The following is a 21,824-nucleotide window of genomic DNA, read 5'->3' as shown; positions in this document are numbered from 1 at the left end:
GGTCAAGTCGCACCTGAATGCGACATCGGGAATCAGAAAGGGCCCAGGCTGTGGCTGCCCGTCTGGGGCGCCTGAGCCCGGGCTAGAGGGGACCCACCCAGGGGGCCTCCTGGCCTTTCAAGCGAGGGGCAGCAGGGCGAGGAGAGGTTTCTGGAATACGCGTCACGGGCTAGCCCCTCCTGGTTCTGGTTCTACTGCACACTGTGCATTTGGCCATTGTCTCCCAGACACTAGTGCCCTGTCTTCACCAGAGTGTATTTTAGAAGGAGCTTTTGTACCGTGCGAGAGGACGCAGACCGACTTCCGTAAGAAAGCACTAACCCCGAAGCGAGTGACCCTCTTGTGGTGGCGGTCGGTGGGAGGGCGCCGCCCGGGTGGGCTTCTTAGTGACACAGACGGGTCATAAGTGCTGAGGACGTGAAGACCCTGGGGCACCAGAAGGACCCCCAGAGACGAACTGAACCTCAGCGTCTCTGCTGCTGCGGTCCCCAAGCTCCGGGAAAACCACCTCACTTGTCCCTGCCCACAAAGGCCAGGTCCAGCCCCACACTGGGCTCCTTGTCGCCTCCCTACTCCAAACACGTGTCTCTTTTCTCTGTCTTGCCAACTTCTACTCATTCATTAAGGGCCTTCTCCAAGAAGCCCTTCCTGTGTCACCTCCTCCAGGAAGCCTTCCTTGTGCTCCCAAGCAGTCAACTCCTTCCTACCCTCCCAGTCCCAACACCTCAGGCCCACGTTCCCCGGCGCCGTGTGCACAGAGGGGCAGGCGCTCCGGGGCCAGAGTGTAACCAGGGCTGGGCTCTCACAGCTGAGGGGGTCTGTGCCCCGGGCCGGCCTCTGCCCAGGCTGCTGTCCTGCAGCTGGAGGGTGGGTGGCTGGGGTTGGGGCTCCTTACCGGCTCCAGCTGCCCGGGCGACGAGACCTTGCTGTGCACGTTCCCATGGAAGGGGCCCCAGGACAGGCCCTCGGCGAGGCTGTGCCGAGCCCTCACGCAGCTCTGCCCGTCCTTCCACAGTAGCTCCAGCTCATCTGTGGAGAGAAGCAGCGGGGAGTGAGGCGTGCCTGCCGCAGTGACCACCCAGCCCCGCCGCTGGCCCGGCGCACTCCAGCTCTGCAGCCCCAAGCCCACCGGGAGCAGCTGCCAGGACTGGGGCACCCCGGGGGCCTGTGGTCCTGGGGGCCGGGCCGACCCCTGCAGCAAGCCCTTGTCTGGGGGCCGCAGGGGACGGGTCGGGGTGCCTGCAGCCGGATCTGAGCCCGGGGGGGCCACGGCTGCTCTGTTAGGACATGTGTCTCCTGCGGCACACGGGGGGCACACAGTGGAGGGTGCCAACATCGGTGAGGCTGGCCTCTTGGTCCCCCCTCCGCACAGTCCTCCCAGCCCCTCCCCACTGGCTTGAGGCCCCCCCCCCAGACCCACAGAGCAAGCCTGTGACGGCAGCTGGGAAAATGCTTCCCCGAGACTTCCTGCCTCCTTGGGCTGCATGAGGCCTGAATGTGTGAACCCACCAACACGCTTGGCACAGCTCGCAGAGCAGAAACCAAGTCAAAGAGCCACGTACCACCCCAAGGCCCTGGGCAAAGCCAGAGTCTGCCCCTGGGGGGCCCTGGTGTTGGCTCCGTTCACTCCCTGCAGATGGGCAGGGACGGGGACCCCAGAATGCTGCTGCCGGGACCACCACTCACGTTCTGGAAAGGCCTGGGCCCTGAGTCTTGCTGCCTCACTGCAAGGCCTCTCCTCGATGAGGATCTGAGACGCTTGGGGGCTGTGGCCGCCTGTGCCACGCAGGGAGGGGGGCTGCAAACCCTCCAGGCACCAAGAGCTCCTGTGGCCCGGCAGGGCCCCGGGGCACGGGTAGGAGGGCCAACACAGGGCATGGCTGCATTTCTACAGACAGACGGGCCTCTGCTGTGAGTCCCTGAGACCGTCATTCTCCCCAGGGTGGGACTTGGGGTGGGACAGGGTCTGGAGTCAGGCTCCTGGGTTCAGCCAGCCTCCCCGCACGGTCCACAGGACCATCTATGGGGGCTGGACACTGGCACCTAGAAGATCCATCTGCCTAGAACTAGTGAACGCGCCCTTATTTGGAAAAAGGGTCTTTGTAGACGTAATCAAGTTAGGAGGCTGAGAGAAGACCCTCCTGGATTAACTGATGGGACCCTAAACTCAGTGACAGACATCCCTACAAGAGACCCAGAGAAGAGACGGAGAAGGCAGAGACCAGAGTGACGGGGTCAGGAGGAAGCCGGACCCTAGGCCCTGGAGCTGGGGGAGGCAGGAAGGACCCTCCTCCCCCACTGCCCCAGGAGCCTCCAGAGGGACACGGCCCTGGCCCAGCCCTAGGAGGGAATAGATTTTTGAGGTGTTAGGGCCCCAAGGTTGTGTGCGTTTGTTGGGGCAGGCCTGGGGATTCTTTGCACTCCCTAAGCCTCTGTGTCCTCCTGGGACGAGGGGACAGGCAGTCGCGCCCTCAGAGGGCAGTCCCTTCCTTGATCCCACACCCTCTGCCCAGGAAGGCTGGGCTATCTTGTACCTCGGGTGCCACCCGGGCTGCCTGGGCCCACGGAGGCCTCACGTGGCCTGGCCTGGTCCCCAAGCAAGCGCTGTGGCGGCGGCCCCACTTCCTGGAGCCCCATCGGGCAGGCTGTGGCCTTAATGGGCCTGATTATCAGATAACTGCCGGCCTAATGGCAGAGATAAGGTGTAAATACGCCAGGAGGCCCAGCTAAAACGTTCTAACTGGGCCCTTGTCTTCCCTGGGGCAGATAAGATGGCAGGGACCAGAACCAGGCTGGGGAGGCCTGCACCCCATCATCAGCCCCCTGGAGAAGGGGGCAGAGACTGGCTCTGTCACTTTGCAGCTCGCCCACCAGGGTCCACATCCCTTGCCAGTCCACCCAGGACACCTGGGCCCCAGCCCAGGGCATTGCCCACGGGCCACCCCTCCCTGGCCCTGCAGGGCTCATCCTCAGGGACTGGAGTGTGACCCAGCCGGCACAGTCACCCACCCCAACTCCAGCCAATTAAGTCCGCCTTCTCCTTACACCCCTTACAGGTGAGGACTGAGGCCCCAAGAGGTCACGCAGCTGGCAGGGGCTGGCAGGATCTGAACCCGGGCCCCCTGGCTCTAGACGCTGAACCAGGGCCCTGGGTGTATGTGGGTCTCTGGTTCCCTACCTGGCTGGCCCTCAGGGGACCAGCATATGTGAGGGAGGGGATGAGGAGGAGAAGGCTGCCTAGAGGCAAGCTTGCTGGGGACTCATTTGTCCGTCCACCCGTCTGTCCAGCTGTCCGAGGCTGGTGGGGAGCCCACGATGGGCTGAGCCTGTGTGCCGCAGCCCCGCTCCCCAGATGCTGGCGGGGGGTCACGGGGGAACCGTCCAGTGCCCTCATGCTGTGGCCAGCTCCTCTGCAGGCTCCCAGAAACCTCGAAGCAACCAGGGGGTGGCTTGTCCTTGGACCCTTGAGCAGGGCTGGCCGTACGCCTCTCTGGACGGCATTTTACCTGCCGGGTCCCCATGAGAGAGGGACAGTGACCGGGAGCCCCTCCATTCCCACCTCATTCTCCATCAGTGTCCAGATGTCCTGGAAGGAGCCCATTCCCGGCCTCGTTGGGCACGGAGCCCCCATCAGGAGACGACACCTTCCACCTGAGGCAGGGGGCCCGCCTTCCTGTGGGAGGAGCCACTGAGAATCCAGCGTGTGGGGGGCTGGCCCGGGGGTCCCTGAGGGCGGAGGAGGAGTGGGGGGGCAGCCCCGGGCTTCCCAGGTTTTCTGTCTTGAGGCCCTGGCCTCATGCTGATGGAGGGAAGGAGCCAAGCCAGTGAGCCTCCCCCCACCCCTGTGGGCGCCCACAGCCAACAGCCCTGCTCCCTAATCGGAACCCCAGGGCTGGCCAGCCGAGCCTCCCAGATAACAGCGTGGCTGGTGCTTCCCATGGCGGCCACTCCATCTTCTGGGTATCGTGCCCTGCCAGAGGGAGGGCTGGTTCCCGATAAAGGCTGCCATTCTGCAGGCCTCCGGGCAGAGCCCGGCACTCAGGCCTGGCGGGGGGCTGCTCGAGGGAGAGGGGAGGAGGCCAGGGAGCCGAGGAACTTGGGCTGGGGATAGGGCCATGCTCACCACAAAAACCCACCTTCCTGCTTCAGGGAGGCGGGTTCTGAGGGGCTGTGCATTAGGAAGGGTGGCCCCTTGGGTGCATGAAGGGCGATGGTAGGTACTTGGCTGGGTGAAGGGAACATGGCTGGATCTCAGCCCCAGCTCACCCAGAGCCCTTGTCACAGTGTACAACCCAGGCAACTGTACATGGTGGCCCTGGCAATGTTCAACATCCACCTACTCAGATAACCTATTTCTAGCAAACAGTTCCTGTCCAACCTCTTGCGTAGTGGAAAGATGGTCAGGCAGTATTTGAGCCCAGTTAGCACCTACCAGAGACCCTCTCATACCCAGAAGCAAAACTGCATCAGGAAAGTGGAGGTGGGTGGGGCCACCGGGGCCACCCACTCCCCGCGGGCTGGGAACCTCGAGAGGGTTCAGCTGAAGGCCAAGAATGACTAAAAGTGTAGATGAGTGAGGGCGAGGGGCAAAAGGGTGGGAGACGCAGAGCTGATGGTGGGGGGTGGGGGTACTGACAGGCAGGAAGACCGTTTCAAACAGCCTCTAATAGCCAGCGGACCTGTGGTGGCCGGAGGGCCGGCTCCCAACCACACAGAAGCCTGGGGCCATGAGCACCCTAGCCACACTGCAGGCTCTCTGTACTCGGGACTCAGTGCTCACTCAGTCCCAAAGCCCCGCACGGGCACCTGGCACAGGCACGAGGGAGACACGGCCTCTGTCCTCTACATCTCCTAGGAGACCTGGGGAGTGGCAGCCCGGAGGCTGGGCCAGCTGGGGTGGGCTTCCAGATGGAGGTGTCCTTCTCCCTGACACCCTCCTGTGGTTCCTGTCTGCTCTCTTTTCCCAACTCGGGGCTGGTCCTGGCCTCCGTCCCCACAGGGGGTCACAGGGGTGATGCCATGTGCCCCGAGAACACATTATCCCGACATGATTCCCAGCCCCCATGTATCAAGCCTTAGCCTCTCGCCTTGCACAGCCACACTGAAGCTCTTCCCCCAGTGTACAGCGGGGGAAACCCAGGCTCGGAGGGGTTAAGCTACCGGCCTAAGACCCGCGACGGAGAGGTGAGACGTGAGCCCCAGCCCCAGCCACGCTCACGGCCAGGTCCCTGACACCCTTTTTGGGGCTGATGCAGAAGGTGGCAGAAAGACGGGGACGCCCCTGGAGGGGAGGTGGGTGCATGGGGCAGGCTGACGACTCCTGCTCTGTCCTCAGTCTCCCCTCTGTCCTGGTCTCCTCCTCTTCTGTCCAGGCCCCCATGGAGGTAGGGCTATCACTACAGATGCCACATCAGGACCAAGACTAATTTATCCTGGCAAACAACCTCACACACGTTACTTCCAGAACAAACACGTTGCGCAGGATTCAGTTTTGCCCCTAAGCATCTGTGATGAGCCGAGGCCAGGATTCAGGCCTCATATTTATAGGACTGAAATTTAAAAGTCAGCTTAGGTGGGGCGCCTGGGGGGCTCAGTGGGTTAAGCCGCTGCCTTCGGCTCAGGTCATGATCTCGGGGTCCTGGGATTGAGCCCCGCATCGGGCTCTCTGCTCAGCGGGGAGCCTGCTCCTCTCTGTCTGCTGCTCTGCCTGCTTGTGATCTTTCTCTGTCAAATCAATACAAAATCTTAAAAAAGTAGTCAGCCAGAGCCCTCTGGCAACACCCCAGAGGAGGTAGGGACGAGTGCTGCCACTTCTGGGGCCCCGATGGAGGGGGTAGCCGGGTAAGAGACCTGGGGTCTGGAATCAGCAGGCCGGGGCTGGGTCCCGCCTCTGCCCAGCACCTGCTGGCCTCAGTTTACCTGCTGGGCCGGTAGCGGTGAGGGTAAAGGCGAGCGTGTTCGTCTGGGAGGCCAGCACGGCTCTCCGTCCCTGGGCCGTCCCGGGTCGTGGGGCCCAGCCCAGGGTGGCCCTTGAGCCACGGCCCCTGGCCAGCTCTGCCTCACGCCCGGCAGAGCCCTCAGGGCCACGGTGCGCACAGTGAGCCCGCCAGTCTGCAGAGGCAGCCTGGAGAGCTTGGGGTCCCACGGCAGGGATGCAGTCATCGCCACAATGGTCAGGTCTGGGGCTCCGATCCTGAGCCTGCCGGGCCTTGGTCCCCCACCCTCACCCCCACGGCTGTCTTGTGGCTCTGACTGGGGGACGCCCTGAGTTCTGCAGGAGCGTCTGAGCTTGGGGTGGGCTCTGCAGCTGGCAGGTGCGCCGCTCCTTCCAGGGCCAGGCGGTGCTTGCGATAACGGTGGGTAGTCTCCAGAGCAGACAGCAGGTCCACAGGCCCCGCAGCCCGCGGCCTGTGCGGGCACTCTGGGGTCCCAGGGTCACCGCCAGCCCTCACTCATCTAACCGGCCCATCGCCTGGCCCCACCCTGTGGCTCCCATGGGCCAGCTGGCCCCCGCCTTGTCGGGAGCGGCCCTATCTCAAGGATCATGCTGTTTGCCTTTGATAAAAAGTCACACACACAAAAAAAAGGCGGGGGAGAGGAAAAGAGGGAGAGGGAGAGGAAGAAAGCCCTAGGCCGAGCCAGCCCCACCCTGCGGGGTTCTAGAAGTCTCCGTGGCACTCACCCAGGCACTCACCCAGAGTGGGTAAGGCTAGGAGGCTGTGTGTATTTCCAAATGTCCTGCATGAGCACGGAAGTGAGGCCCAGAGAGGGTGAACCACTCTCTCGAGGTCAGAGGACACAGCATGACCAGCAGGGGTGAGGGGGCGGCATGGGGGGCACCGGCTGTCCCACAGTGAGGGGCCAGGCAGACCCTTCCCAAATGCGCTCGGCCACTCCCCCTGCAGGTGCAGACCCCACTGGCCCCGGCCAGCAGTATAAGCCCCGTGTTCCTGAGGGTGGCATGACTTGACCAAGGTCACTGGCTGTCAAGTCCAGCCCTTTCCCTGCCCCCAACATAGTCCTCCTGACTGGGGAAGCCATGAGCTTGGTGGCAGGCGAGGTCCTAGAAGGACAGAGAGAGGCCACTGCTGTCTAAGGTCTGCCGGTCCTTCTGGAACTGCGCTGCCTAGAGGAGGGGGTGGACGACAGATCCCTGTGAGCCCAGTCGTTGGGGAGGACGCAGGGTCTGTGCCACCCTGGGAGCTCTTGAACCCTGGCCTGTGTCCCAGGACACACATCTCCCAGCTGCATGGGCCACTTCCCTCCCTGCCCTCGTTTTCTGCTGATGTGACATAGGGGAGAACAGCCCCCGCCTCTCAGATCAGCACAAGGTGAGGGGACGCAACGGAGGGGGGGCAGGAAGGACAGGGACACGTGGCGGGTGCATGGTGAGCGTCCTGCCAGGCCACGGCGGTCCCCACGGGACGCTGGCCGGACTCTCAAACACTCTGGGCCCGGGGCGTCCCGCTCTTAGAACAGACCACACCAGAGCCCACTCTTGGAGGTAAGGGGGCTTCCTGTGGGCTCAGGTACATACAGAACCACGGGACCCCATTCCTCCCCCCGAGTCCTCGGCGCTAGGCCACAGTGGCCGCTGCCTCCAGCTGTGCACCTGGGGCCCACTGGCCTTGGCCGGAGGGGAGATTTGGACCCACATATGGCGGGCAGAGGCCGGTCACATGGATACAGCCAAGGGGGGCCACCTCCTGGACAGTCACCCTGAGGTACGCGGAGAACCCAGCCAGGTGGGTGGGCGCCCCTGAAGCTTGGGAACGGCAGGCCTGTGGCCAGGGAGCCTGCCGGTGGGGACGGGAGTGCTGATTCTGCGCGGGCACCACCCTCCCAGGGTCTGGCTGGAGGGGATGGCAAGTTCCCATCGGCTTTTGGGAATATCTTTACCTGCTGGGCCCATCCTGTCGGTGCCCGTTTTTGCTTCCTGTGCAGACGGGGCAGCAAGGCCAGAGCAGGGAGCCTGGGGACAGGCTGAGTGGGATTCCCTTACACTGGGCATGAGGAAGGCATGGGGCCGTGTGCTGGTGGGTCGGCAAGGTCCAAGTGCAGGGGGCAGGGAGGGGCTGTCAGTGGCTCCATGGGAGGCCTGACCTGCTGCTGCCTCTCCCATGGGCTGGCCTCCCCAGGCCTGGGGCAGTGGCCAAGCCTCCCACCGGGGAGCCGACAGGCCCGGGGGAGGTCCTGCTATCTCCTACCTTGCAGGGCAGCGGGAGTACAAGGATGGCCACACAGCCTGGGCCCCCAGCCAGCCAGCACGTCCCCTGGACCAAGCCACACCTGAAGGCCACATCAGGAGAAAATGGGCAGAGCCTGATCCCAGCCCTCCCTATCACCAGGAGCCACAGCCTCTTTGGGCAGAGCCCGCCCCATCTCAGGCCCCAGGCTCCCCTCTGTGAATAGTGGGGATGAAGGGTTGCAGGGATGTGGCTGAAAGAGCTTTTTGGCAAAAACGGTGGGGTCCATCTCCTGTGCTCTCTGCCAGTTGAGAGAAGCGAGGCTTGGAAAAGTTGAGGGACTGTCTGAGGTCCCAGAGCCCAGGTGGTTGTGACGCCTACTCAGGCAGCACGTCCTCACCCCCACGAATCTGGCCCATCGAGTGGGAGGGGCAGGATAGGATCCCGACGCCCAGGTTGTGCGCAGGCAGCGAGCCCACGGTACCTGCTGTGGCCACGAGAGAGGGAGTCACGGGACAGGTGCCACCCCAGGGGCAGGGGGACACGGACACACATGCGGTCACTGGCTCAAGGGCCAAGTCCCTTGAGGTCTCAGGGCTTGAGCACCTGCCTCTCAGGAACCTGGGGTGAGGGTTTCCACCCTGCCTCTGGCCCGGGCAACCCCCCAGAGCTCCGCTGGGAGGCCCAGACCCCGTGACCTGAGGACACATAAAAACGAGGACCACCGGCCGTCACCTTTGAGAAACTGTATTCACCCACAATCTGGGACTTCCAACCCCGTGCCATGGCAGAGGCAGGCTCACCGTCCTGCAGCGTGAGGCCCCAGAGTGGGAAGGGCTCTCTGGGACAAGAGGTGCTCAAAGGACTTCAAGCCCAGAACCTTCCTTCCTAAGTAGCTGGGCTTAGGCTAGAGTGGGTGGGTCTCAGAGCTCAGACCCTGCGACCCAGGGAGCGACTCCATGGGGATGCGGCCTACCCGCCAGGAGCCCCCAGCAGCCTGCCCAGGGTGCACTGTCCACTGGACATGGGCCTCGGCCGCATGTGCCCCCCCCCCCCCGGGGCGTGGTGCCACGTGCTCTAACCTCCCTTCTGCCACCAGGTGCTGCTGCCCATGGTTCTGTCACACCGGGCTGGCCTGAGCCTGGGTGGAACGGACAGGTGTGCCACATTCCTGGAAACCAGCAGCAGGGTTTCTGGAAACCAGGCTGGTAGGGCCGCAAGGAGGCTGGCTCTGCTGTAGGCTGGTGGGTGCCAGGCACAGTGCCCACCCCAGGGGATGGCTCTGGGCACCCCGGTTGGGACCTCCGTGTGCCCGTTCCCTCACGCAGGCAGTGAGGGCGAGGGCGATGCCGCTGGCTGTTGGCCTCTCCCTGCCTTCTGCTTCCTTGTACCCTGAGCACCCCTGTCCCCAGTGCTGGGGGCTGGACGCTCACGGTCCATGAACTCAGCCTCTCCGATGGGCTGCCCATCCCTCAGGCTGGGGTCACTGACGGCCGTGTCCTGCCAGCCCTGGCGGTGCCTGGGACCCGGGGGCACCTGTGTCTGGAGGAGGGCTACAGAGCCAAAGCTGGACACCCAGAGCAGCCGACAAGCCATGGGCCCGGGCACACGCGTGGGACCCCGGGACCTCCCTCCCCACATCCCTGCCTGTGGTGGGGGGGCACCCTTCTACAAGGAGTAGCACCGGGTGTGGGGGGCAGGCCTGGAGGGGCAGGGCTGGGCCTGGGTCACCAGGAGCTGCCCTTGGACCACTGTGGGTCTGCACCACAGGCCGGCAGGGGTTAGAACAGGAGCTGCAGCCCTGGCTCTGTGCTCCCCCCAACCCCCGCCCCGCCCCACCCACCAGCTGGTGCCTGGGAACTTCTCTTCCTATCGCTGGAACATCACTGGAAATTATTGATTTTTTTGACACAGAACAACAGCCCATCTTTATCGGGCTGAACCCTGGCCCCAGCTAATGGCGGAGCTGGGGCCTCCTGGGAATCGCCAGCAGTGGGGGTGGGGCTCATGGGGGCCCTTCACCGCTTGGGGGGCAGCAGCCCTGAGGGAAGGGGGGGTCTGTGGGGCTGGGATGGAGCAGAGCCTTCGGGACCAGGCCACAGGTCGCTGGAAGGGACCCTGTGGGCAGCTAAAAGTCAGGTCTGGGGAGCAGGTTATGGTGGGGGCTGCCTGGAACTCTGATCACCCCATCTGAATCCCCAACCCAGAGCTTCTTGGGGGTGGGGTTGTGCTCTCAGACACTAGACCCTCCGGAAAAAGGCAAGAACAGCTCACCTGGCAGGAGGAGACACAGGGTGAGAGGTGGGGCCCGAGACCCTTTGGGGGTCTACGTGCCAGGCCCATGATGCCGCCTGGCTCCCCACAGCCCCACGGAGCCCAAGAACACTGCCTTCCTGGCACCTCTGAGTGTGAGAGCCCGTGGTGCCCCCAGCCTTCTTAAAAAGCCAACTGCCGTGGGTCTAGGGGCCTCAGTCTTCCCAGCTGTGAAGTGGGGAGAGGGAGTCCCATCAGCTCCTGGGAGACCCTGAGGCTTGGGAACTGGGGTGGGGGTCCCTGGCCCTTCCCGGCCCTGCCTTGTCCCGGCGGCGGGCTGGAAGCAGGATGTGTGATAAGGTAAAGAAAATGTCTCCTGTGCAAACAGTCTCTCTGGCTCCTATCGGCCTTCTGGCCCCTGCCCCGTTTTTCCAGGGGCCGACGCCACTGAGGGCCCTTCCTTCCCATCCGGCCTCCAACTCACCACCTCCTGGCCTCTGGCCTGGCCAGCCCACCCTGCTGCTCCCTGTCTGGGTTGGGGTGTGGCCAGGGGGTCCAGGCCCAGTCTTCGCTCCGTAAATGGAAGGGCAGGTGCCAAGTGAGTGTCTGGGCAGAACAGGGTGGTCTCGAGGGTGGAGGGGTGGCCCTGGGTAGTGACCCCAGCCTGGTAGGTACCCGCCTTCTCCTGGGGTGGGGGGCAGCCACGGGCACCGAGGTCACCTGACGTCATGGAGAACAGGACACTGCCAGCGCCTAGGGCCCAGTGAGCCCCTTAGGGCTTACAAAGATCCTTCCAGAAATGCCAATGGTCCCCAGGCAGCTGCTGATCCTTTCTGAGCCCGGTGTCTCTCCTCTGCCCCACCCACAGAGGCGGCACTCCCACACGGGGGCGGGGGGGGGAGGCTAGGGCCCCCGGAGAGGCCTGGGCCTACACGCGGTGGTGAACCTGCAGACACCCGCTTTCATGGCACTGAGCAGCCCGGTCCTCAACCCCGCCCCTCCCCCTTCCCTGCCATCGCCGTCGGGGTGGTTCTTCTCCCCCTTCCCAGACCAGACCAAGGTCAGGGAGGACCTGGCCACACAGTGAGGGGGTGACAGAGTTCAAGCCCAGGGGTCCAACCACATCCAGCGCTCCGCCTCCATGCCCCTCAGCGGGGCGGGGAGCGATCAAGAACAGGGCTGGGCCCGGGCAGGGAAGGAGCGTGATGGGCGTGGACAGGAAGCCCTTGCCCTCTGCCCGCAGCAGGTCCAGCTCCTTCCCGCCTCTCCTCTGCTCAGGAACCCTCAGGCTTCCCCCGGGCCCCAAATCAGGTGTCCTGTGCCGTCTGGGTGGAGCCCAGCGCGGGGCGTCTCAGCCGTCGGAGCATGCGGCTCGCTCCCCCCTCCAACCCTCACCCCTCGCTCGTCTGTCAGGGCAGTGGCACGGGGCCTCTGAGACCCAGCAGGGTCCCAGGCCATCGGGGGAGGGGCTGATCCTGCCCTGGGCCCTGGGCTGGGTGACTGGGAATTCTGCAGCTCCCTTGGAGGCCCAGGGAGTGGGGCGGGCGGTAGGCAGGTGCGGGGCCTCCGGGGTTTAGCCCCAGATCTGCTATTGCTGTGTAAGACCCAGGCGAGTGTGTGCAGGGAGAGACAGAGGCGGGCCAAGCGATTAGGAATCCCTACAGACCTCGCTTCTCCTAGAATCGTTTTTCTCTCTTCTAGAGATTTTAGAGGTCAGCAAAATATATAACGGAGTAAGGAAGTAAGTGGTGTCCTGTCAGGAGCACAGGACGGGCCGATGCCCGTCCACGCGGAGGGGACTCTGCAGGGATGAATTCCCAGGAGCCGAACGGCTGAGTCCAGGCGGCGCACAGGGGCAGCTGTGAGGGCTGGCTGGGCGGGGGTGGACCCAGGTTTGGGAAGCCAAGGCCCTGCGGACCCCGCGTAGACCACGGCCCCCCGAGCACCTGCCGAGGCCTCGGCCCGGACCCGGGGGAGCGGGGCCGAGCAGGCGCGGCGCGGAGGCGGCAGTCTTCTGTTGTGGGGGCAAAGGCGGGTCCTGGGCCAGGGTGGGGGGGGGCCCTGCGACGACACACAAAAGCCCCTGCGATAGCATCACGCCGCATCTCAGGCCCAGCTCGGCCCTTTCGGGCAGGATATGACCAGCCCTCGAGCCAATGGCGGCCCCTTTGTCCCATCTCCAGGGGCCGATCTTATCGGCCACATCCACCGCCGCCCGTAATGGAAAAACACGGTGAGGAAATCAAAAGTTACGCACAGAGATAGAGAAGTAATAAATAAATAAATAAAGAGCGACCCACGCTGGCAGCAGGGGCGGGGGTCTCGGCAGACCCAGCGTCGGCCCGAGGGGTGGGCAGGAGGGCTGTGGGTGCTCCCGGTTCCCATCCCGGGTCTGACACGGCCGCTGCACCGCGCCAAGCCTCAGTTTCTCCGTCTGTCAGGTGGGTGTGACTGAGGAGCCCACTCCCTGGGGCTGGGGCAAATCCTGCGAGACCCTGGCACATCCCAGCAGAGGCCACACGGCCATGGCCACGACCACGGGGAGGGCCCACACTGGGCCCCGGGGGGGCCGCTGTGCCCTGCAGCCCTCTGGCTGCCCACCCTGCCCAGGCCCGTCCCTGACCCTCCTCCTGCCTCCAGACAGCTCAGACGCCCTGTCCCCATCCCAGAGGAGCAGCCGAGCCCACAGAAGGGCACAGTGGGCCCGAGGCACCCGGTGAGAGGGGACAGCTGGAGGCCACCTGTGGGGCCCCGCCAGCCAGGGAGAACAGGACAGGGACAGGGACAGGGAGGCAATGACACCGGCGAGGGGAATCCTTCTGGCCTCCAAGACACGGGGCCAGTGCCGGTCCCGGGAAGGGAGCCCTGCTGGTTTGTGCGAGAGCAATAGCCAGGGTGGCTGCTGTGGCGGGAACAGCCCCGTCATCCCGGGTGTCTCCTAGGTGCGTGTCTGTGGCCAACTCCCCGTGGAGGCCACAGGCTTGAGCGTGCTGAGCCGACATACCCCAGGCCACATGGCCAGGCCGGGGAGAGTCTGGGTTTGGGCCTAGGAGGACAGGGAGTGAGAGTTCTGGAAGGGGTCCCCCAGGTGTGGACAGGGAGACCCAGACCTACAGCCACTGACGTTTGGGAGGGGCTGGTCTGGGTGAGGCAGCGCTCAGACACAGCCTGGGGCCAGGGGGCGGTCTGGCCTCGGCAGGAAGCCGGACGGGAGGGCGGAGGAGGAAGCCGGGCTCGATTACCCTCGGCGGCCGAGATAGGCCACCCCGGCCACAGATAGCCGCTCCCGGAAGGCCGGTGAGGTCAGCGGGCAGCACAGGGCAGGCGGCCAGGCCTGGGCCCCCACCCGCCGTCGGGCGGCCGAAGACTCGGGCCACCGTTCTGTCCACCTGCCCTCCGCCAAGCAGTGTCTACACCTGGGGAGGGGCTGGAGTAGCCCCTGGGGACTGTGTGCGATGGGGGTGGGAGGGGGCCACTTCCCAGGAGGCAGGGCCGTGGGTGGGCTCAGTCCCCACTCAAGTGCCCAGTGAGGCCCTAGGGGTGCCTCAGTTTCCACATCTGTAAAACAGGGAGCACAGCATCTGCCGCTGAACTTCCACCGGCTTCCTCTCGGGTCTCCCGCGTACCCCGAGGAGTGAGCCCTGCCCCCAGCCCTCCATCCCCCCTGTAGTCCCACCACAGGGCTTTTGCTGGGCTGAGCTCTATGGGGTGGGTTACCCAGTGCGTCTGCAGCCTGCTCCCCGAGCCGTGCACAGTCTGTGTGCATCCCTGCCCCCCCGGCCCGCTCCTCTGTATCCCTGGCTCAGAGCCCCTCACTGCTGTCTCTGCCCCAGGCTGTAGCCCCAGGAGGGCAGTGGCTGGGCTGTCTGTCCAGGCCGTGTCCCCGGAGCGTCTACTACAGGGGCTGGTACACAGCAGGTGCACAGCGGACAGAGGCCGCAACCAGTGAGCCAACGGGACAAGCTGCGGTGGCAGGACGGCGGTCTCTGGTCTTGCGAACACCTGCTCCCCTCACAGGTGCCCGGCCCCGGGGGACCTGCGGCCCACATGTCTGCTGAGGGTGCAGATGGAAGACAGAACCAGCCAAGGGTCCATCTGGGTGTGGTAAAGAGCCACTAATGGCCGTGAGGGGCTGCCCGGGGTCAAGGGGTCAGCAGCCCAGCCATGGGGGAAGCCACAGCCAGCTCTGTGCCTCAAGAGTCCCCGCCAGAGAGGGACAGACCGGTGTTACCGCAGATGCACCTCTGCACATGGCCTTTCTGGGGTGCGGTGCGTGGCCTGGCCCCCGGCGCCCACCGGGTAGTGCAAGAGGGGGCTTCCACGGGGGCCAGGCCAGCCACGGGGGCCAGGCCACAGGCTCACGCACAGCCCCCACCTCAGCCCTGGCCCAGGGGCCCCCCTGTAGGCCCTGCTCACAGAGGTGGGCAGGCCTGAGCTGTGGTGGTGGATGCAGGCCGAGGGTCCAGCGGTCAGCGTGCGCCCAGGGGCCTGGGCTGGCAGAAGCGGCTGAGGCTGAACTCTGTTTCCAAGACAACCACGTATGCGAGGCAGCCCCCTTGCTCTGAGCCTGCCTCCTCCCACCTCACCCCTGCATGCACCCTGGCTGCTGGGGGCTCTCCCCTCCCCTGTTCCCTCTGCCCGGGGCAGCGGTTCCCCTCCCTCTCGTGGGCTGGGCACCGTGCGGGCTCGGTGAGGCGTCACCCCCCTTTGTTCCTCGGACACATGACTGCGTTGCTCCCGTATTATGTGGTCTCTGTCTCCCGGACTTGGACATGGGCTCCCCGGGCGCTGGGATGCTGACGTCCCAGGCAACACCGAACAGCCATGCGTTTGTGCAGCGAGTCAGCGAGCTCCTTCTCTTCCTACTTCTGGGCCACGGGCACCATGCTCGCTGGGCTCCACGGCCTGCGGCCCCACAACACACCTCGAGGGACGGAGGGACTACCCCCTGGGGCCCCCAGCAGGTGCTCAGTAAGCACCTGTGCAGAAGAAAGGTGGGCCGACCGCAGGGGACACACAGCACCCTGGCCCCAGGCCGCCCCCATCTCCTGGGGCCTCCGTCTGCTCGGCTGTGAAATGGGGAGGCTCAGGAGGGGCTGAGGGCCGGCGGCGTGGTTCTGGGGGCACGCGTTCCCTGGGGCCCACGCAGCGTGGACTCCCTTCCCGGGGACGCCCAGAAGACGTGGCTCCTGACCCAGCCACTGGGGCTGGTCCCTGGAGCTGCTGACCCCAGGCTGACCCTTGCCATCCGCCACCCCCTCACTTGCCCCTCCCCCATCTGTTAATCTAAGACAAACAGGCCTATCGGGCCGCAGTGCCAGGCCCCACGATAACGCAAAATAGCTGAAATGATTTTTCCCACCCACACACACGGAGCTGGTGGGAGGGGACGCGCGGCCAGGCCCTATCGGTCCATCTCCCGGGCTGTCCATCAGGACAGGCTGTCCTGCCTCACAGACCGACTGCCCGCTGCCCGATAACAGACCTTGAGGTTTGCCTCGAAACTCCGGCAATGAGATTAGTCAGCTGAGCACGGCCCAGATAGGCAGCCCGACGCCCTTGCTCTCACCCTGGGGGCCAAGATTCCAGCAGGCTCCCCAGGACCCCCGGGGTGGGGGTGAGGCTCCACAGCTCGAGCAGGAGGCAGCCATCTCCTCCGGCCCCTCACAGCACCATGTTCTCTGGGGGAGTCTTCCGACCCATCCGCCGCATGGCAGTGAGCCAAACACCTCACTTAAAACCCTCCAGTTCCTCATTTTAGAGCCAAGACAGAAGAGCCGTGTATGGTCCCTACACTGAGCCCAGACCATGACTCATCTGTGTCCATCCTAATGCTCCAGTCACACCTGGGTACTCAAACCTCAGGGCCTTTGCACATGCCTGTTCCATGTCTGGGCTTCCTCACCCCACTCTAGTCGGTCCTTTAGGCCTTGGCTGGGGGGGTTTCTGCTGACCTACAGCGCCATGAGGACATGGCCAGCCTTCCCGTCTCTGCCTCCAGGGCCTGAGATGGGGTCAAAAAAGGTAACCCCTGATGCCGGCCAGATTTTGTTTTGTAAGCAGTGGTCACCAGGAAAGAGTTCCGGGTTCTAAGGCAGTTGTGCGTAAAAGGGACCCCAGTCCTGGGGCTCTGATCACAAAGCCAGGCCTGGCCACCACGTGTGAGTCTGACCACCCCTTCCTTCTTCACAGCCACCTGATGTCCCCGGAACTGGTGGGGAGCCACTGTGGGCCTCCCAGGTTCACCTCCCTGCTCCCCACCTGGCCGGTGGCACCTGTGGACAGTCTAGCACTCAGCAGCCGGGCGCCCACTGCCTCAGCTGGGGTGTCTGGACCTTGGCTCCCAGACTGGCAGATCGAGAGCAGGTTCTCTCCTGCCCTGTGCCAGGCAAGCCAGAGGGGAGGGGACCCCACACCACGAGGCTGGTTGCAGAGGATGCTCCTGGACCGCCCCTCCAGGGTCCCCACAGCTGTTCCCTTCCTCTAGTTCCCTCACGACCCAGCCAGGCAGGCTGGGGGCATGCCAACTGCCACGGGACAGGGGCTCCGATGGGGGCCAGGAGGGGGATGACAGGCCCAGGACCCACACTCAGGATGGGACCCTAGAGGTTCTCGGTCCTAACAGGGCTGGCCTGTGCGCCCGACCTGCTTTTCCTAGATGTTAAATGGGGAGACAGGGGGCAGGGGATGGGATGATGGCAGGAGGGCTGGGGGGGGCAGGGAGTAGGGGGCCGACCCCTCACAGGCAGAGAGCTCCTGCCAGCTGCCCTCCAGACGTGCTTTGGGGACTGCAGATTTCAGCTTTCAGACACTTGCGTATCAGAATTTTAAGCAGCCAGCCCCTCCAGTGGACAAGGTCATTTCGAAGATGAAAATACTGAGCACCCCCCTTCCTGGCTCCCATCTTTCTCTTCAAAGCCCCCAGCCCAGCATCCCCCTTTCTCCAAGCCCCACAGGGGGGCCTTCCCCATCACGGGTTGTATTCCCCTCTATAGCCCAGGGACCAGGCTCCACCTCTCCCGTGCACCCTGCTCAGGCCCCAGGGCCTCCTGGCCAAGCCTCGATCACACTCCTGAGCCTTCAGACTCTCCACTTGTTAACTTCTCGCCCTGGGAGGCCCATGTGGGGGGCCTCCCTGTTCGCCAGGATCTCCTCCCTTCCCCACGCACCCCATGGCTGACTCGCTGGCGTGGTTCGAGCTCACCGCATGGAGGACACGTCCCTGCACACCAACCCACAAGGGCCAAGAGGGTATTCATGGAACCCCTGGGGTGGACTCTGTCCTGGCTGTCACCTGCCCGAGGTGGGCTGCTGTCCTGCACCTCAGAGGACAGAGGTGACAGTGCTGGCTCAGAGTTGGGTCTCCATTCCCACCTGGCCCCACCGACTCAAGGCGCAGTGGGGGCGTCTCGTACCCAGGGAAGGGGAGAGCATCGGGGGAACAAGCCCACACCACGGAGGGCAGCCTCTCTCTGCCTTGGGGCCACAGTGCCTTTCTGGTCCGACAGTGGCTTCTTCCCACTGACCCCACTAACACCCCACTTTCCAGAGGAGTGCAGGCTGCCCAGGTGGGCAGAGAACACTGTGGCTGGCCCTCTGCCAGCTGTGGGGATGCCTCTCTACATGCCCCCCGGGAGGCCACCACTCTTGGATCTCCCCAGGCCCAATGCAGAGATGAGGAAACGGAAGTCCCGAGAGGTCAGGCAAGCAGCCCACAGTCGCTCAGCAAAGCTGGACCCAGTCCTGGCCAAGTGTGCCCGGGGGGCCCTGCTCCTGCCCCTCAGGGCGGCTACAAGGAGCGGCTCCCATGGGACCAGGGACGCTCAGGAGCTAAGCCGCCCACAGAGCTCACAACTCTTTCATACGAAGATACACCCCCAAGCAGCCCCCCCTTGCCCCCAGACTGCTTTTGGAGCTCTGGGGTCAGCAGGCATCAGGAAGGGGCAGGAATGGGCCTAGGAGACTGTGGGCCCCTCACGCATCCCGGCCCCGCACTCCAGTGTTGAAGATGCCCCTGTGCTGGTGGGGTGTCAAGGCCCTTCTGGGAGGCCACTCTCCTGCCTGGTGCCTGGGGGAGCCCTGGGGGTTCTCGTGGCCATCTGCTCTGGGCCTTGACCCCTGGAAGGGCAGCCACATTGCACGTGCATGCTAGGCTGGGGCACAGAGGCCCTGATGCCCGGTCTCTACTGGGCTGCGGTCACCCTCCCCTGGGCCTCCCTGGGTGGTGGGTACCCCGGGGCGAAGGGAGTCTCCTAGAGCCCCATGAACCCTGGTCAGTGGATGGCACCCAGACAGCAGAGGTGGGGGCAAGCACTGGGCGCCGTGCTGGGTGCGTGCTGAGCCCGGGGCTCTGTGTGATGACCAGGGCCCGCCTCATGCACGCCAGGTGAGCAATGGAGGCTTGGGGCCCCGTGACTCCCCCAAAGCCAGGCAGCGCATGGTGCACTGGGGTCCAAGCTAGCTCCTTCATCCCAGAGGAGAACAGGAGCTGATGTCCCCCAGGCAGGCCTCCAGAGGCCGGTCCCCGAGCTGGGGGTGGGTCCAGCACTTTTTTGCACATCTGGGGACACTGAAGCAGCTGCCAGCCAGAAGCCAGACAGACTCTGTGACACAGGGAGGGAGAGAGGCTTGCCCAGGACTGGCAGAGGGGCTCAGAGGTCAGAGAAGGGGAACAGGGGGACAGGGCTTGTGGGCAAAGGCCATGGCAGCACGCTCCTCTGCCACGGCAGGTCAGTGAGCTGGGCACTGCCCTCAGGGACGCCAGCCTGGACAGGCCCTGCTGCCCCGTCGCTGGCACGCGCGGCCCTGCAGAGATAAGGGCTCAGCGGGCCTCTCTGGCTTCCCTGGCGGGCGATATGTGGGCCTGCCTGGGGTCTGATAGGGGGCAGGCCCCACGGCGGTTGGCCACTGGTGGCTTATCGGCCCATCGCTGCCCACTGTACAGATATTCCTATCTGTGGAGGCGGACAGGGAGCCCCCTGGCCCCACAGGGCGCACCCAGCCCTAAACCACAGCCACCCCAGGGCCAACCCTTGCCCTGGGGTCAGTCCTCGGCCTCTCGGGGCCTCCGTGGCCCATCTATAAAGTGGGGGTGAGGATTCTAACACCGAAGGGTGGGTGAGGCCCATTGGGGCAGCGACGGAAGCTGGCGTTGATGTACCACAGCCCCCGCTCCGGAACCAGACCTGCACCCCTGGAGCCGGGTCTGCACCCCACTTTGCCGCCTCCCTGCTGGGTGACCTTGGATAAGTCCCTCCATCATGCTGTGCCCACCTCAGAGGCTGGTGTGGGGCCTGCCTGGTGCTCTCCTCCCCATGGACGCTCTTCCCGGCGGCTGTGGCCTCAGCCTATGGCTTGCCCAGCGGCCAGTCAGGGCCCCTCAGGCACATGGGTTGTCCCTGCTCCGTGCACTGAAACAGGAAGTTTCCTGATAAAGAGTGGAACGTGAGGGGTCACAGCCCGTGGCAGCACTGACCTGCCTTCTGTGGGGGCCTCGTTGTTACCTTGTCTACAGCTGGGGAAACTGAGGCAAGGACTGCAATCTGACTACAGGGTCCCCACCCAGGGCTCGTGGCACCATCCTGTGTGCGGAAAGGCCCCAGGGCAGACCCAAGCACCCAGCAGGTAGGCATGTGGCTTAGCGGTGCCTGACCAGGCCCCGAGGGCCTCAAGGACACAGGGCCCTACGCCCCCCACCCTCGGGCCAGCAGCGCCTTGGTGGAGACAGGACACGTGGCCACCACCTATCTGCCAGGACACCTGGGCGCCCCCTGCCATCAACGGGACCCCAAGATGGCGGGGTCACAGCTGGGGGACATGACGGCCAGTCTGTGAAGGGCAGCACGCCTGCCACGCTGGGGGGGGGGGCAGCGGGGACCCCAGCACTGTCTTACCCAGGATGCGCAGCTCCGAGGCAACACCACAGCCCAGCCAGGGGGGAGGGGCTAAGAGCGGACTCACTTTCCCTGTGGCGTGGGGTCACTGTCCTGGTTGTGACCATCTGTGGCCCTCAAGAGAGTAATGGGTGGCCTCTGGGCCCTGGCCAAGCCCTCCCTGACCCCGCAGCAAGGCCCTGCCTGTGTGCCCCCTGCCACAGTCCCCGAGCCTCGCCCGCACCACAGCTGCGTGCACAGTCCGAGGCCCGCCTGCTCCCGGCCATCTGGTACACAGCAGGCGCTCAATGAATGCTTCCCGCACCTTCACTTGCCCTTGGTCCCCAGCCCCTGAGGACAAGCCATGCCTGTGCCTGGAGAGGCAGCCCCAGAAACACCCCCACGCCACCCCGCCTTCCTCAGAATTACAAAGAACAGGCACACCTGATGTGCCCAGGTTCTCCGCTATCCGTAAAGGTACAAGTGCGCAGAGAACACCTCTGGTCAGAATTTTGGCTGCAAACTGGTGATCGGGCCAAAGCGGGGCAGGAAACTTCCCTCAAAGCCACGCCCGGACTCCAGCACCGGGCAGGTGGGGCCAACGCCGGTCTCCCACGTGGCTACAGCCACCTGCATAGACCTGGACCCCCAGCCCAGCGGGGACGGCCCTCCAGACGCACCCCTGCAACGTCTCTCCCTGCCCTCCCCACCTGCTCTTCTTTCCCAGCCCAAGGGGAACGCCTCCTGGGAGCCCCCAGGACTTGTAGGCATGGCGTGGTGCCCGGCCCCACAGGCGGGCTGGACTTTGGAATGGGCCCCGACCCTGGCTCAGAGGCTTACCCACTGGCCTCCTCAGACAGGAGGTGGGGCGTGTCCCCCACAAGCTGCCAGGACAGCAGTCTCCCCAGATTTTCAGAAGGCTGGGCCACCAGACCCCGACCGACCGCAGGTGTGCTTTACCTGGCCCACCCCAGGAGACACCGGACTCCTCCTCCAGCCTCGTGTCTGGCTCCTGCCCCTCCATCTCCTGAGGGCCTCCTGGGGGCGTGGGGGGCGGTGGTGATGGTCGGGGTGGGGGGTTAGCATCTGCAGACAGAAAGCACCATCAAGTCCCGCCGTCCCTGAGTGTGATTTCACCCACCACCCCTGCTGCCCTGTGGCTGGGAGGGAAACTGAGGCCCAAGTGGGTGACACATGCCCAAGGTCACCCCCACACCCAGGCTAGGTCTAATGGGGGCAGACACCTCAGTTTTCTCCTGGGCTTTTAAAACCTCTCATCCCTTCATTAATTGTGGCAATAATTGCTTTTCTAGCTGTAGTCAATAATTAGAGCGCAGCGCGCCCTACTAGGCACACCCAGGCCAGCGGGCACACGTGTGGGCCCCGGCTCCTCGGTCTACTGTGCCAGCAGCTGGGGGCACCTCGAGCCGGGCCCTGAACCCAATTCCAGCCCAAAGGGCATATTTGCCTTCCCTGCTGAGCCTGATAACTCCCGCAGCCCCCAATCGATGAG

General features: G+C 64.7%; 1 protein-coding gene across 1 annotated transcript in view; it reads right to left on the bottom strand.

Moving 5' to 3' along the window:
* LOC111153009 (zinc finger protein, FOG family member 1) overlaps positions 1-21,377 on the bottom strand; it is a 36,165-nt gene extending 14,788 nt beyond the window's left edge. Inside the window, exons 1-2 of the mRNA XM_022511811.1 lie at positions 21,272-21,377; positions 896-1,029 (exon numbers count right to left, since the gene is read on the bottom strand). Coding sequence (XP_022367519.1) covers positions 896-1,029; positions 21,272-21,335 — 198 coding nt within the window. The 5' untranslated portion in view covers positions 21,336-21,377. The remainder of the gene's footprint in view (positions 1-895; positions 1,030-21,271) is intronic.
* Positions 21,378-21,824: the final 447 nt, after the last annotated feature.

The sequence above is a fragment of the Enhydra lutris genome, unplaced genomic scaffold (genome assembly GCF_002288905.1).
Source record: "Enhydra lutris kenyoni isolate GAN:26980312 unplaced genomic scaffold, ASM228890v2 scaffoldscaffold30, whole genome shotgun sequence".
Classification (NCBI taxonomy): Eukaryota; Metazoa; Chordata; class Mammalia; order Carnivora; family Mustelidae; genus Enhydra; species Enhydra lutris.
Note: the sequence above shows the minus strand (reverse complement) of the source record. Positions and strands in the feature narration are given on the sequence as shown.